This window comes from Haemaphysalis longicornis, unplaced genomic scaffold (genome assembly GCF_048455015.1).
Source record: "Haemaphysalis longicornis isolate Haplotype H1 unplaced genomic scaffold, Haemaphysalis longicornis Haplotype H1 scaffold_1, whole genome shotgun sequence".
Classification (NCBI taxonomy): domain Eukaryota; kingdom Metazoa; phylum Arthropoda; class Arachnida; order Ixodida; family Ixodidae; genus Haemaphysalis; species Haemaphysalis longicornis.
The window spans coordinates 281628648-281643287 of record NW_027526203.1 but is presented as its reverse complement, the minus strand read 5'-3'; the positions used below and the strand labels follow the sequence as shown (position 1 = coordinate 281643287).

At 47.7% G+C, this 14640-nt stretch overlaps 1 protein-coding gene across 1 annotated transcript in view; it reads left to right on the top strand.

Moving 5' to 3' along the window:
* LOC144146903 (uncharacterized) overlaps window positions 1–14640 on the top strand; it is a 723365-nt gene that overhangs the window by 614749 nt on the left and 93976 nt on the right. The window contains exon 9 of the mRNA XM_077678868.1: window positions 250–384. Within this exon, the coding sequence (XP_077534994.1) occupies window positions 250–384 (135 nt within the window). The remainder of the gene's footprint in view (window positions 1–249; window positions 385–14640) is intronic.

Here is a 14640-nt window from a genome sequence, read left to right as displayed (position 1 = left end):
TCAGGAACATTAACTTAATGTTTGTGCATGTGTTTTTTTATTGTTGTTGTTTTTATTATTTTCGTAAACGTAGGTTTCCGTAGCGTGAGGGTCGACTTTCATGCTAAATAAATTCTAAGCAAAAATAGACATCTCTATTTTCGAGACAGCCACGACAAACTTTTCGAACTGAAACTTTAAGAGACCGAGTAACGAGGCGACCAGAATTAACAGCTGGTAACATTGTTTCTATGTTCTTGCTCTGCGCAGAGGTTCCCGGGCCGCCGGTAAATGTTACTGTGTCCAACGCAACAGGCAGCAGCCTTCTTCTGACATGGAGCGAACCTTTCCGAGGCAACAGCGCTATCACCCGCTACCTTGTGCAGTTTCGGGAAGCCGGCTTAGGTGAGTGTTTCTGAACCACTCCAATGATTTCATATTTAAAAAAAAAAAGCTCTGTAACGTTTCAGCGATAACGGGCCAAAATGGTGTAATCGGGTGTTGTTCAGCACAATGCCTCACTATGACACCTGCGAATCTAGTTCCCCACAATGCGCTTTTAAGCCAAATATTCGCCGTCAAATGAGCATGGTAGATCAATGAGGAGGCCCAGCATACCGTTGCACCCGAAAAGATAGGTCTCCGCAGTGGTGGAATTCAACAATGGAAGCCTGAAGTTTAGCCTTAAGATACTTCTCGCAACGTGAATCACATTTTAGAGTCATATGGTGTGTCTGGCGTTGTTATTGGCCAAATTTGCCTTCTTGGAAACAAAGCTGGATCGTTTAGGTGCATTGTGGCAAGCGAGGCCTACAGAATTTTTAATGTGTAGAACGGCATTTGGTTTGGCACTAGGATTGCTTTCGTATACTTGATCTCGCTGCCGGCCTCCATACGAGCCGACCGAAAATATTAGGAGCACTATTCTAAGGAGGTGCCTTTTGTTGTGGCGTGATCTAACATGTGGCTAATTTACATTAGAATAAGACCAAAGAATTTTATTAAATTGAACTTTTCATACATCAAGCTTATGCACTTTGGCTATGGAACCTCCTTCCTTTCTGGTATTTCCTATTGTTTCCGATGCACGTTACAAAACGTGTACCTTACGGCATTCTCAGAAACATGTCGCCCTGTATTATTTATTTGGGATTTGTTGAATAATGACTACATGTGCACATAATTCGCTATGGTACAACTGCGAGTAGCACACGTCGCCAGGCTCGGCTGTGGCTTCAAGGCAGCTTTACGTTATTATATGTGATTGAGCGTTATTAACTGAATGCTTGCAAAGAATTTATGACTGGTGTATTACGCCGGACATGAATATTATTTTAATACATCAGCTGAAAAGTCTGCATCTGACAATAAATTCTACCCGCCGTGGTGGCTCAATGGCTAAGGCGTTGTGCTGCTGAGCACGAGGTCGCGGGTTCGATTCCCGGCCGCGGCGGCCGCTTTTCTGATGGAGGCGAAAACCAAACACGCCCGTGTGAACGAGATTTCGGGGCACGTTAAAGATCCCCAGGTGGTCAAAATTAATCCAGAGCCCTCCACTACGACGCGCCTCATCGTCTGCGTTGCGTCGGCATGTTAAACCCTACAATTATCAAAAATAAATCCCCATGTGTGTTTTCGTTATGCAATAAATAATGGCTCACATCAATAAGCCTCTAAGCTTAAAGGGGCCATGTATACAAAATACAAGTTTGTTTTAATCGAAAGATTTGCTATTTTATATTCCGTCAGCAGTTGTCCGACAGCAAATGATGCTTTATTCACGGAGAAATTAATCAATCTAAGTTAAAATTTTTATTCTCCCGGCAAATCGTGTGTTTCGTGACGTCTGCCATGACGTCACATGTACGGGTCTTCAAATGAACGTTAGTGTGCCGTTTAGTCTGCAGCGGACTGCGGAACGCCTTGTTTACGGTCAGTCCTCCTAGATGGCGCCACCATACTGCGCAGGACCACTTTCCGCCGTTGCTTTGTTTCTGACTGCATGTATTTGCACCTGGCTTGTTTTTCTTACGGTTGGTAGCCGTCGTTTCGTGAGAAATGGAGTATGCTCAATAAACAGGGTCACGTAAGGCAATGTCGCTTACGCCAATCAGCCAGTGTCGTGTGAGACAACCCCAAAGCGCCGAACTGCTGTGCAGCGATAACACGCATCGTATAGTGCGCGCAGTACCAACAGCAGTACGCACTGGTACTTCTATGTTTACGTGTATTTTCGCAACTTACATTGTTTATCCCACCATTCTTTCTGCTGTAAAATGAATATACATTACATTTAAGCGAAAATAGCTCGTTCTGCAAGCTGATAAGCCCTGCCTAACTTGCGTTTGCTTCTGCCGGCCTCAGCCTATCGCACAGATGTGCAATTAGGCCATAGGTTCTTGTACGAGAAATGAGCCGCGACTCCCTTTTTTTCTTAATTATACAGCTTATTTGAGCGAAGTTTACGTTAAAAGTGGGGTCAGTGATTCTAACGAGGCAATCTTTCGAATGAACCAAACTTGTGTTTTGTCTGCATGGCCTCTTTAACCTCGGTGTCACAATCAGGCACAATTTGAATTGAAACGAACCCAATGCAAGCATTTGTGGGTCTACCCACAGAAACTCGATCTTTTGAGACGAAAGGTGGAAGCCAACTTGTACTAGCCTGTGCCCCAAGATCCTGAAAGGAATGGAACAGACACCAGGTTGCCTAAAACGACATGCGACACCATACGTGAAGTGCGCAACCGGGGTGGTGTACATGATCCCGCTCACATGCGGGCGGGTGTACATCGGTCAAACGGGCCACTGTCTAAACGACCCTTTAAGGGAACACCAGCTGAATATACGTAACAAAACGGGATCCCACCTTCCGCACCATTGCGTGGCTTGTGGAAGCAAGCCATGCGAGCCAGTTTTGACTCAGATGAAGGTGCTGAGCAAAAGCCGAGAACAGGTGGCAAGAGAATTAATCGAGGCCGTCTTCATTCGAAAGCATGGTGAACAGCGTGTGAGTGAACCAGCCATATCTTTGTATGCAAATTAGTATGAATTTTTAAACCGATATATCTTGTGATAAAGATGGTGACATGTGTGCGCATGTGCTGGTGTGGGTATATTAGCATGCTCCATTTTCCAATAAACTGGTTGTGAGTCTGCGCCCGTCCTGTCTCTTCTCTTCCTTGTCCCGTCCGTATGCGCAGTTTTAAGTGTAAGCCTGCTTGCTTTCATCGCACAGCGTGTGCTTTACAAGTGAGCAGCAGGTCATTGTTTTTAAATCGGTGATCAGATCATGCATTGTACCCCTGCTCTCCGCGTCCTGCTGCTTCTTCTATAAAGATCAGCGGCTTCATTTGTCCACATCAAAGGTCGCATATCCACTCCTATCGTTTCCTGCCGACAGCCACGGAAACGAAAATCCGACGTTTTCATTTCTTCACGAGTCGCGTCCTCTGGCGAAGGACGCGACTCGTGAATTTCATGAGAGGAGCTCGTTTGTAATGTCGCCTAAAGGGCGCTCCAGAAAGAAATCCCTCTGTCACGTCCACGCTTTCCCTTTCCTTCCTTGTGCGCGCGCATGTTTTTGCCGTTCGTTAGAGAGGAAAAACGAGAAGGCGCAGGAAGCAGAATATTAACGCGCCGAGGCGGTTCTTTCGCATGAATGTTTTATTCGGCGTAATGGGAAATGCGGCCAGCGTGCCAGGGCACTCAGCGACTTCAAATTAGCTTTCGGTACATAATGAATCATAGCGGCAGGCACACCGCGACGAGCAACAAATTCGCCCAGCTTCCCCCCAACACCTCCCCTCCCCCGCTTCGTCCCCCACTCGTCGTCGCAGCTCCGTCTACATCATTGTTTATGGACGGCTGCCGCCAGCGAAGCGGGCATAACCGCGGGGTCCCTGTCTCCCCGCGCGGGCAAGCCGACCAGCAACGCGCCTGTTACCGCCGCTAAGCAGGCTGCTGCCGCTGCTGCTGTACAACGCGGGAAACTTTGGCGCACACCCGGATGACAGCAAGAGGGGCGACGGGAAGGAGCGCGCGCAGAGAAATTGATGTTTGAGAGAAAACGGTGCCGACCTCCTCGTATTTCGTTTTCTTTACTTCCTAATTACTGTTTCCGGCCGGGAGACAGTCACTTTGGATTTACCTCTTTTATTTAAACTGCTTCGCCTAACTGTACGGATTAATGCGTTTACAACATTAACGCTATCATTAAAGCGACAAGTCAAAATTGAGCCCACGATCTCCCTTCTCCCTGCCGCCGAAATTCTCCTCTCCATTCGGCCAACGCAACTTTCTCCCCCTCAAAATCCGACGTTTCACGTTTTTTTGCGCGTGTACCTAATTTGATCGCAGATGCGAATAATCAGCGGCCTTCAAAAGCAACAAAAAAATGGTAGCACTCTCGGGGGACCTCGTTGACGTGTTCATCTATGCAAAGAAAAAAATGGTCATAGAGCGAAGCTATTCGCTGACAGAGAAAATGCAATGTTGCCCTTACTGACAGTAATAGGAAACTAGTGATTAACACTGTACTTGTAACTACATCCATTAGGCGATGCTTTACTTGCGTTTTTCTTAGGGAACACGAAACTGCAGACTTGAGCTCTTGCGGTTACCTTGTACAGGACCTGGTTATATGCCACACTCGATGCTCTCGGACCTGCTAAAGCACGATTTCCTTCTTCTCCTAGGGACTTTCTTTTCCGAGACACTTGATTTTGAGGAAGTCTTAACACCTTCTTTGTGCTCACATGTCTTTATTTTTACCGACCTCTTTTACGCCAAAATTGTTTTCCGTATATATTTCTTGCATTTTTCTCTTGGTGAATTAAGGCTACCACCCGACTCGTTACAAGAAAGAACAGCTTTATTATTTTAGCGGTTAACAGAAAAGGCAGTAAATTCCCCAGCCCTGAAAGGAACTATAAAGGCACCATACAACTTTGCTTCACTCAAAAGATAGGCATGGTGGAATAACAAACACACAAAGTTTACCGCGAACTGCATTAAATAGGCATTAAAGTGGTCCTGAAAGGCATTTTGAGCACACTAAATGAACTAGCGCAATCATTAGGTTATCCCCGCAAAGCTCTTCATCTGGAATGTACGTGCCACTTACGGGTGAAATGTTTTCATTTCGTCTGGAGCGACCAACATCATCTACAGCGGCTGAGCTATATGCCCTTAAAGAAGCGATTGTTTACGTCTTACGCCACCAGCCGCGTCAGTGGAGCATCTTTACAGACTCCAAGGAAGCTCTGCAAATTCTGTCAAGGAGGAGCAGGTCTTCCCCTCACCATACCGCAGCCGCCGATATCTCCTACCTTCACCACCTCGCTTGCATTTCTGGACACACTATAAAATGGCAATGGATACCTGGCCACAGTGGTATTATTGGAAACCAAAAAGCCGATGAAGCGGCCCGTATGGGCCTTAACCACCGGAAATACCGCAAAGTGTACTTTACAAAAACAGACGCTTCCACTATGGCCCATCGCTTTGCAGTAAGTGAAAGAAACCGGCTATGGCGCAGCAACGAACCCAATAATTAATTATTTTTGCACGCGATTGACCCTGATTTGACATCAAAACTTCCTAGAGAGCTCCCTCGTAGGCTGGAGACATTATATCATCGCCTACGACTGAACTCGGCCTACACCAACAGTTACCTCTTTCGCCTCGGACTGGCGACCAACCCGTACTGCGATAACTGTTCTTCCATAGAAACCGTCGAACATATCTTATTAGAATGTGTGGCCTACTTGGCACCAAGATCCCGTTTTTTTGAAGATATTGAACGCCTAGATCAAGGGCCGGTAACTTTGAAGACCATCTTAGGACCATGGACTAGCCCCTCGAAGCAGCGCCAGGCCCTAAAAAGTTTGTTTTCATATTTGGAGGACATTGGCCACATTTCAAAATTGTAAACTCTGCAACACAATCTAAAAAATAGTCCGCCAAGCCCGCCAAACCACGCCAGTGTTTTTTTTTTTTTTTTGCTTCTTCGTTTTTTTTTCTCTCTCTCTTTTTTTTTTTTCTTTTCTGCCCACCTCTCTCTAGGGCCTGTTCTCCCTACATCCCCGACCCCTAGCAGAGAAGCATGTAGGTGATCACAAACGCCGGCAAAACTCTCTGCTTTTTCAATAAAGAGCCTTCTCTCTTTCTCTCTTGGGTGGTCAACGTCATCTGTGCGAAGTATAACCTTTTTACGTGCAGCAGAAAGCTCACACTTTCCTTGCAAAGTTTGTTACCACATTCTCACCCTTTCCTGCGTATTTTTGGGCTCCGCCATCTTCCCCTATGTACGTCATCGATTCTCCCATGTGCGTTACCGAGCAGAAATCTTACAATTTCAACGGCTTTTCCTCTCTCTTCCGGTGTATAGAAGCGTCGTCTGCTCAGCGTCGATGGGTCGCGGCGGCGCCTTTGGTTAATTAGCGCTTCCTGCAGCACGCTCAACGCTATCATGTTCGTCTCTATTTATTTTTTTAGTCTATTGCCACGCTTCTCGTTAATTAAGGCGCGTTATCTAGGCCGACACGACGATGACACGATGGCGACGCCGACTTCCGAGTTGTCAGTAAGCCTTGTCACACGATGCCGACGGCGTCACGAACACGTCAGCCGATCTAAAGTCCGCGTGGGGTTGATTGGCTCGTGAACCGAAGACGCCGACAATACCGATCGGCCGCATGGTCGTCGGGAATCGATCTAGAAGCGAAAACTGCGCCCCGACAACATTCGTGCCGCAATGAATGCGGCTCTGTTTTGTTAGTTCCTGGAGTATAATAAACATAATAAGGCCCATGAAATTCATACAGCTCAACACATGCGATCCGTATTTCGGCTTACGACGCTTCGGCCGTTCGCTTTGGGGAAAATACGTTTCCCGGAGTTGAAAACTGCACGTTCTAGTGCGACCAGCAACGCTTGCAGAAACTAAAAGCACAATTAAAAGCAAAAGAGTTACGGAAGGTTTATTAGGTAATAAGGAATCAAAATCGAGCACAGTTTTTACCGTAAAGCGTGAAACAAAAGCACGGTGAGTACTATTCCTGCAGGGCGAAATCGCAGTTGCAGCCGAAACAGTTCTGTTGCGGGATGTGAGCTATGGTGGGGACTCTATGGAACCTTACTGCGCAACTGTTATTCAAGAAATGTTCTGTTAATCATCCAGGAATCCTTGAAATCAGATCGAAAATGTTGATGTGACACAAAGGGTGGGTCCATAGTTATAAATGTATCGGCAACGGTGGCTGAGCAAATCGCCATTGGTATAGCAATGAAAGACCCATCGCGTCCAGATATCTTCACAGATTCGTGGTCCACAGCTAGGGCTTTCGCCTCGGGCTCGATCTCGCGAGAGGCAGCGGCCATCCTCGGCAGCGAGGGCGCTGCTGGATTTCACACCATAAAATGGTTACCGGCCCACATGGGGGCCAACGTACATCCCGATGCTCCCAACGCTAGTGAGTTTTCCCATGACCATGCGCGAGGTTTCGCTCACCGCGGCGGTCCCGGCGAATTCGCAGGCAGGGTTGCAGCGAGGTATACAGGGACTCGCTCCTAACCTTCCGCGGGGTCACGACTTATTATCAACTTTCTCGGGGGTCTTTTCCGCTTCCTCATCATCACCTCCCTCGACCGCAATCGTCGGCATTCACAGGATGCTCCAAACGGGATCTTTCCCTTCGAGGGGAAGGTTTAGCCACTTCTCGCCCAACATAGAACCCCGTTGTCCGGACTGCGGAGAGGCGCACTGCTCACTAGCTCATATGCTCTGGCAATGTCCTGCGTTACGCGATGCAGAGTTCACCAAAGAAGAGGACTGGGAGGAAGCCCTTCAGAGCGGCGACCTTTAGGTTCAGCTTCGGGCTGTCCAGAGGGCCTGCGAGAGGGCGTAGGGTCACGGCCTTCCGGTCCCTGCGTGGGAGCGGCCCGCGACTGTCACGGACTCCCCCTGAGAGGGGTGGTCCAAGGCAGTTCCTCAGGACATGAATAAAGTTCTTTGTCTGTCTGTCTATGCAGCGTACTGCTACGTGAGCCCCAGGGTTCGATTCCCGCGTGAACTCCCAGGTAAACAATTTCATTTTCAAACTATTCAACCTATTATCCAAATTAATCGACACACGCACTTCGGCACAAGTTCAGACATTTTTGTAAGCCTATTTTACTCTTTACATCAGCGGCCATTTTCTGTACTGGACAACAAAGCCACTTTCCCGCAAAATCGGGCGCTTAACGCTTTCGCCTTAAAAGGCATTCGGGTACGCTGCCTAAAGACATGGCACCTCAAAGAGTTCGAACTAACGTAAGGCTACTCTAATCGGCTGGCGGATCGACACCACAAGGTATTTCCACTGATCCTCAGCTTGCTGGTTTAACTGCCCCTATGGCGTTGTACCTGAGCACACGGAAACTTGAAGAAAGGACCAGAGCACTTCGTTCATTTTTGCCAACGTACAAGCTTATAGCATGCTCCACTTCCTATAAAACGAGTACTTAATGGTGTTTTGCATACGGAGTTGATAAATTTTCGTATACTTTACTTACTTTTGCATTTGTATAGTCGGTTCCCGAACTTACCGCTCAGGTCCTAATACATCTTTGTTTCATTTTAGTTTCTCTTTCTTTCTACTTCATTTCCCTCGGCCCAAACGTGGTACGCATGCATTCTGTTAAATAATGGCAAAACCACTTCTTCGAATCACGCCCGTTTTGCATAATGGCGTTTAAGTTTTGAGAGCTCAATCTGGCGGATATTCTAATCACACCGAATGATTTTTTTTTTCGTATTCCTTCCACTTTGTTGCGTCGTTTCCGTATTCATACGTCTTATTCCTTCCATTTCCAATTTCGGATCGGCTCTTCATTACGTGAGAAGCCCTCGTCATCCCACCGCGCGCGATGTCGTTAAGGGCCGAGCCACTCTGGTTAATTAATTTGAGGGGAATGCGTGAGCTGCGCTGTTCCGTACGGAATTCAATCTGCGCTCGATATCTTCGGCATTCCTGAAACCACGCGGTTTTTGCCTAACGTCTCACGCGTGTTCAACTCCACTCGGCACCGGCTGCCTTACGTTTCTCGCCTTTTTCTTTGGCGTTTCTACGCGCTTATGTTCGCGATTAGGTGTCGCAGCGGGGGAACATTGAGCGAACCCAACGTTTATTCTTTTCACTCCGTCGCAAAACGAGCGCGCGAATTTTTATGATACAGACTCTTGCATGCTGAGTGTTGCCACGCTTGAGAAAGAAACGCTCCCAATTTCCACCGGCCATTAGCACTTCTTTTGCCCGATGGAGTACGACGCGTAGGCCCATGTTTTACGCTTCCTGATATTTTGCAGTCTTTTTCGCGGAACACAAACATAAAACGTTCTTCATACTTACAAAGTGAGCGAAGACTTTAACAACGTGTAACTTAGTTATTCCTTTCCCTGGGTGCTTAAAACCACAATGGAAACAAGTATTTAACAGTCGGCGAATATAAAGCAGAACCGAATGATGTGAGTCCTTTAGACATCGCAAACAAGAACGTGTGTCCCTGCTTGTAAACTATTGACGATAGCAGTAAGAGATGCACCTTCCGATTTGTTCCCCTGGTCTGTGATAGTGTAAACGCTGCAGTGTAGTAGAAGCATCGTGGTTTTTTATTGAGCCTTTCCAAAGGAAGCAGTACAAACTAAAAACAAAAACCTCCGTCCTCTTTGTGCCTCCTTCTAACCGACAAAAGAGAGAAGGGGCATATCAAATATTAAGAAGAACAACACGGGCATTTTTGGACTCGGTAATTCGGACTTTGGTCTCACTTGTGGCAAACAGTATCGGTACAGAATTGGTCATAACAGCTGTGTATGACGCTGATGGAGCAATACTCCGTAAAATACGCAAAAATAGAACTAAACCAAATTATCAGCAAACAAAGAAGTAACCTGAAATAGCCTGAAAGTTAAAGGTGGATCTCAATGATGTCGACTGTATATGCTGCCGTCTAGCATCCAAAGCATGAAAAAGGTATCTGCTGCGTTTGGGGGAAAGCCATACAGTGGAATAAATGAAATAGAGTGAAAATGAGTCAAAACATAGTAAAGTATGCGTTCGTGGACCCCGAACCGAATCTTATGTTGGCCGTTTGAGGCACTAGTCATTATGCCCCACGCGATTTTTATATGCAACGCATCTCATGCTCGCCCCTCTGTCCTTCCTGCGTCTGTCCGGCGTTGTCCGCACAGCTGGGCCTCTTCTCCTCGGTAGCATTTCGGCTGGCGTACCCGCAAATTTTCCCGCCATTTTTTCGCGGGGCTACATGGTTGCCAGACAAGGACTGCCCTCTGTTGACTAGCTCGCATCATCCGTAAAGGCCGCGGATCTGTCAGCCCGCTCTGGTTACAAACCCCTGCGCGCTCGCGCCGTGGGGTTTTTTTTTTTTTTTCGCTTCGTCCCCACGGGAGGTACTACAAACGTATGGGGCCCGTAAAGGCAGTCTGTAAAGGGGAAGCAGTCCTGGTCTGGCAACCATGGGGACGAAGCGAAAAAAAAAAAAAAAAACGCGAGCTCGAGCCCGCGGCGCGAGCGCGCAGGGGTTTGTAACCAGAGCGGGCTGACAGATCCGCGGCCTTTACGGATGATGCGAGCTAATCAACAGAGGGCAGTCCTTGTCTGGCAACCATGTAGCCCCGCGAAAAAATGGCGGGAAAATTTGCGGGTACGCCAGCCGAAATGCTACCTTCTCTTCTCCTCTCTCCGATAGCGAACACTTTCTCCCAAACAGCTGCGGGTTGGCGCAGCGCGCTCTCACTCCGTTGCTAGGCGCCAGTGGGCGGCGCTGCGCATGTGCAGCACTCTCTCTCTCCGCGCTCTCCTCTCCTTCGGGCGCTGTGAATATAAAGCGGCATGCCGCGCTCCGACGGTCTCAGTCGACGGTCGTCCGCGTTACGCTTGCCCTCTCTCGCAGTACTCGACGATTGCAATCGTCGAGCCCCTAACTGTGCACTTTACGGACCACAAGGCACTCATTCTCGTCTGCAATAAAGACCGTACCTGAGCATACGTGTACTGCATGTGCATTGCATGGTGAAAATGGAAAATTACGCCCACCTCCCCTTCGCGTGAGAATCCCCGCTATAAGCGTAATCAGTACGATGGAAAACGCCAATGGAACCCCCCCATGAGATGCGTTGCATCACACCAGGATTCCCGCGAGGGGAGGTGGGCGTAATTTTTCTCCCGTGGGATTACGCGAGGGACACTGGAGACTGTATGACTTTTTGTTTTATATGAAAGAGCACACTATGAAAAGCTGTTTCGGCTTTTGTTCGACGCAAACGATGATTTGTTCGTTCAGAAACAAATACTTTCAGCCGTCATTTCCCTCTATAGTTGCCGTCTCGTTTTTAAGTGACGCAAAAGGTAACGTCGCACATAGTGAAGATAGACCACGTACGACGTCTGTCAAAGCATTTCCAGCAAGGAATGTGCTGCCGCATACAAGCAGTAGAAATTATGCCCCACGCAATTTTTCTCCCATGGGATTACGTGAGGGGGTGGTGCACGAAAAAACCACGATTTCAAAAGGCCCGTTTCATTGGCCCCGCGCCGGAAGCGCCGCGGCTTTTGCCCCGTTTTCGAAACCCCCGGGCTCATAAGCCCCGTACACATTTTCCCCGTGCCGATTGCCCAGCGCCGAAAGACCCGCTTTTTAAGCGCCGTACTCATAATCGAAGCCAAACAGGGCTTGAAACAGGGCATATACGAGACAAATTTCTGAAAATAGTGCAAGATGGGAAAGGACACAAACACAGTACTACTTATTGAGTAAATGCTGGGTAAACAGCTTATCATTGTCGTGACGTGTTGCGGGAGGCGATTCCAGTGCTTTATGGAACGGGAAAAGAAAGAATTCATAAAAATTGAAGTACTCGCAGCTTTTTCTTTTATTTTAAATTGGTGGTCAAACAGTAGATACGTTGGTTGGTGGATGTAAATATAGATCCCTGGTAACAGCATTCCTTTTAAGGTATCCGTCACGAAGGAAACAAATGCGAAAACGTGCCCTTCGCAAACAAAGGTTAGGCCAGCCAAGCGAGCTTTTTATTCAAGTAATGATATTTGGGAACTGGTAATGTTTGGTTACAAATCAAGCAGCTCGATTCAGAACGGATTTTAGGCGGTCAATAAGATTTTGAGTGTGGGGATCCCACGCAATGCATGCGCACTCGAGGGTGGGCCCTATGTTTGGTAAGTATCGCCGCGCCTTTACTTCCTGAGGTGCGTGTCTAAAATTTCTGCGAATAAAGTTTAGAGTAGGTGCAGCTTTGCCCTAACGTCCCAGTACTACTTCGGGAAAGCGGCAGACGCAACCATTTTCTTAAGAAGATCGTCAAACCTTACTTCACTCTAATGTTTAAAACTTATAGGCACTGAAAAGACAATGACGCGCCATAATATCGCCCCGAGAGAATGGGTCGGGAAAACTGGCATTGGGGCTTTTGGCACGCGGGGATTATGGCGCGGGGATACTGCTCGCGGGGCATTTTAGACACGGGGCTAACGTCGCGGGGCTTTTGCGTCCAAAAGCTGTTTTGGCTTTTGTTCGACGCAAACGATGCTTTGTTCGTTCAGAAACGAATACTTTCAGCTGTCATTTCCCTCTATAGTTTCCCTCTCGTTTTTAAGCGGCGCAAAAGGTAACGTCGCACATAGTGAAGATAGACCACGTACGACGTCTGTCAAAGCATTTCCAGCAAGGGAGGTGCTGCCACATACAAGCGGTATAAATTATGCCCCACGCAATTTTTCTCCCGTGGGATTACGCGAGGGACACCGGAGACTGTATGACTTTTAAGTGCGAATGCACTTTATAAGCGACCCTGAATTCCGTTGACCGCCGTCCGTCCACATAGCAACAGCTGCGGGTGCGCGCGCTCCTCGTCTTCCTTGGCAACGGGGGGAGATGGGCGACATGGCACATACCCACGTGGGGGATTGGCCAGGAATCTCCTCGTCTTCCTTGCCAACGGGGGGAGATGGGCGCGCGCTGCCTGGCCGCTGACATGGCTCATACCCACGTGAAGGATTGGCCAGGAATCGGGCGTGAGAAGGGCTAATGCACCCGCTTAAAGGAGTACTGAAACGAAATTTCAAAGCTGAGATCCGCTCTAGCAATCAAGTACAACGACAACACAAATAGGTGTCTGTGAATAAATGCATCTTTCTTTCTTTGCAGTTGTGTGTGTGTGTGTGTGTGTGATCTCTCTTTCGCGAACATTACCGAACCGCGCAAATTCAACTCCTGCATTCGCACTTTCACATTCTTCCCCTCGGGGAAATGCGGGGAAATTTTTTGTTTTATATGAAAGAGCACACTATGAAAAGCTGTTTCGGCTTTTGTTCGACGCAAACGATGCTTTGTTCGTTCAGAAACGAATACTTTCCGCCGTCATTTCCCTCTGTAGTTGCCGTCTCGTTTTTAAGTTACGCAAAGGGTAACGTCGCACATAGTGAAGATAGACCACGTACGACTTCAGTCAAAGCATTTCCAGCAAGGGAGGTGCTCCCGTCTAGAAGCAGTAGAAACTACTGGCGTGGTTTACTTGCACTTCGACTGATTGCAAGTCCGACTGAGTAAGTAATATTAGAGCTTTCCCGCTGGTTATCGTATATAAGTAAACACAGAAAACAAAAAGGCGTAATAGCTCTCGCTTCGCTTTCACTTCTGACGACACTTTCGATTCGGGCGATACTTTCGGCTATGCGAAACGAGGAAAACGGCTATGCGAAATAATAAACCAAAACCAAAATCGAAACTGAAATAAACCTTACAGCAGTTGGAGTAAAATAAGCTGTTTATTAAAAGTTAGTCTTTTCAAAACTCATGTGCTCAGTAGGAGTCCCCACGCACATTTATTAAATCGAAATTTAAGTGTCCTCACTGACGCCGCTCTACGACAATACGCCCTGCAGGAAAGCCAACGTTCTCTGACGATGATGATGAACGATCGTGGGTGAAGTAAAAGAAAAAAAAACGCTTCCCGTGTCCGGAATCAAACCTGCGTGACTCGCGTTATGAAGCCGGCGTCAATCCCAATGCTCTATTTCGACATTTTCTTTTTGTAACAAAACATTTATTTACACAGATGTACATATATACATGATACACTGGCACGAACGAGGCATTGACAAGTGTGCACGTACATGCTGTCGCAGCATAACCTTCGGCCGCCTCCAAGTGAGTCTTCGCTTAATCACAAAATATATACGCAACACATAAGACTGCGGGTGCAAAAGAACGTACAAGCGCGAAACTATGACGTTGCAAAACACCGTAAAATCAAAAGGACTGAAGAGACAACGTTTGGAAAGTACCGAGTTCACATGCGGGTGATGTGAAGGGCGCCTGATAAGTGGAGAACAGCGTTGAGAAGACGCAGTGGTAGGACAACCCGCGAGTCACATCTGTTGCCAGCGATGCATTTCTTTCTCTTTGAAGTTCCGCAGGGCCTGGCATCCCTTTTGTAGTGAGTCGCGAAGGTCTGTGTCGGCATCTGTTTCCCACATTGCGCTCATGATCTATTCAACCTTTGCCGTAAAGTGCCGCCAGGCAGGCTTTGGGTTTATAGCACGCTTCACTGCGTCTATTCTGGCCCTCCACAGCGAG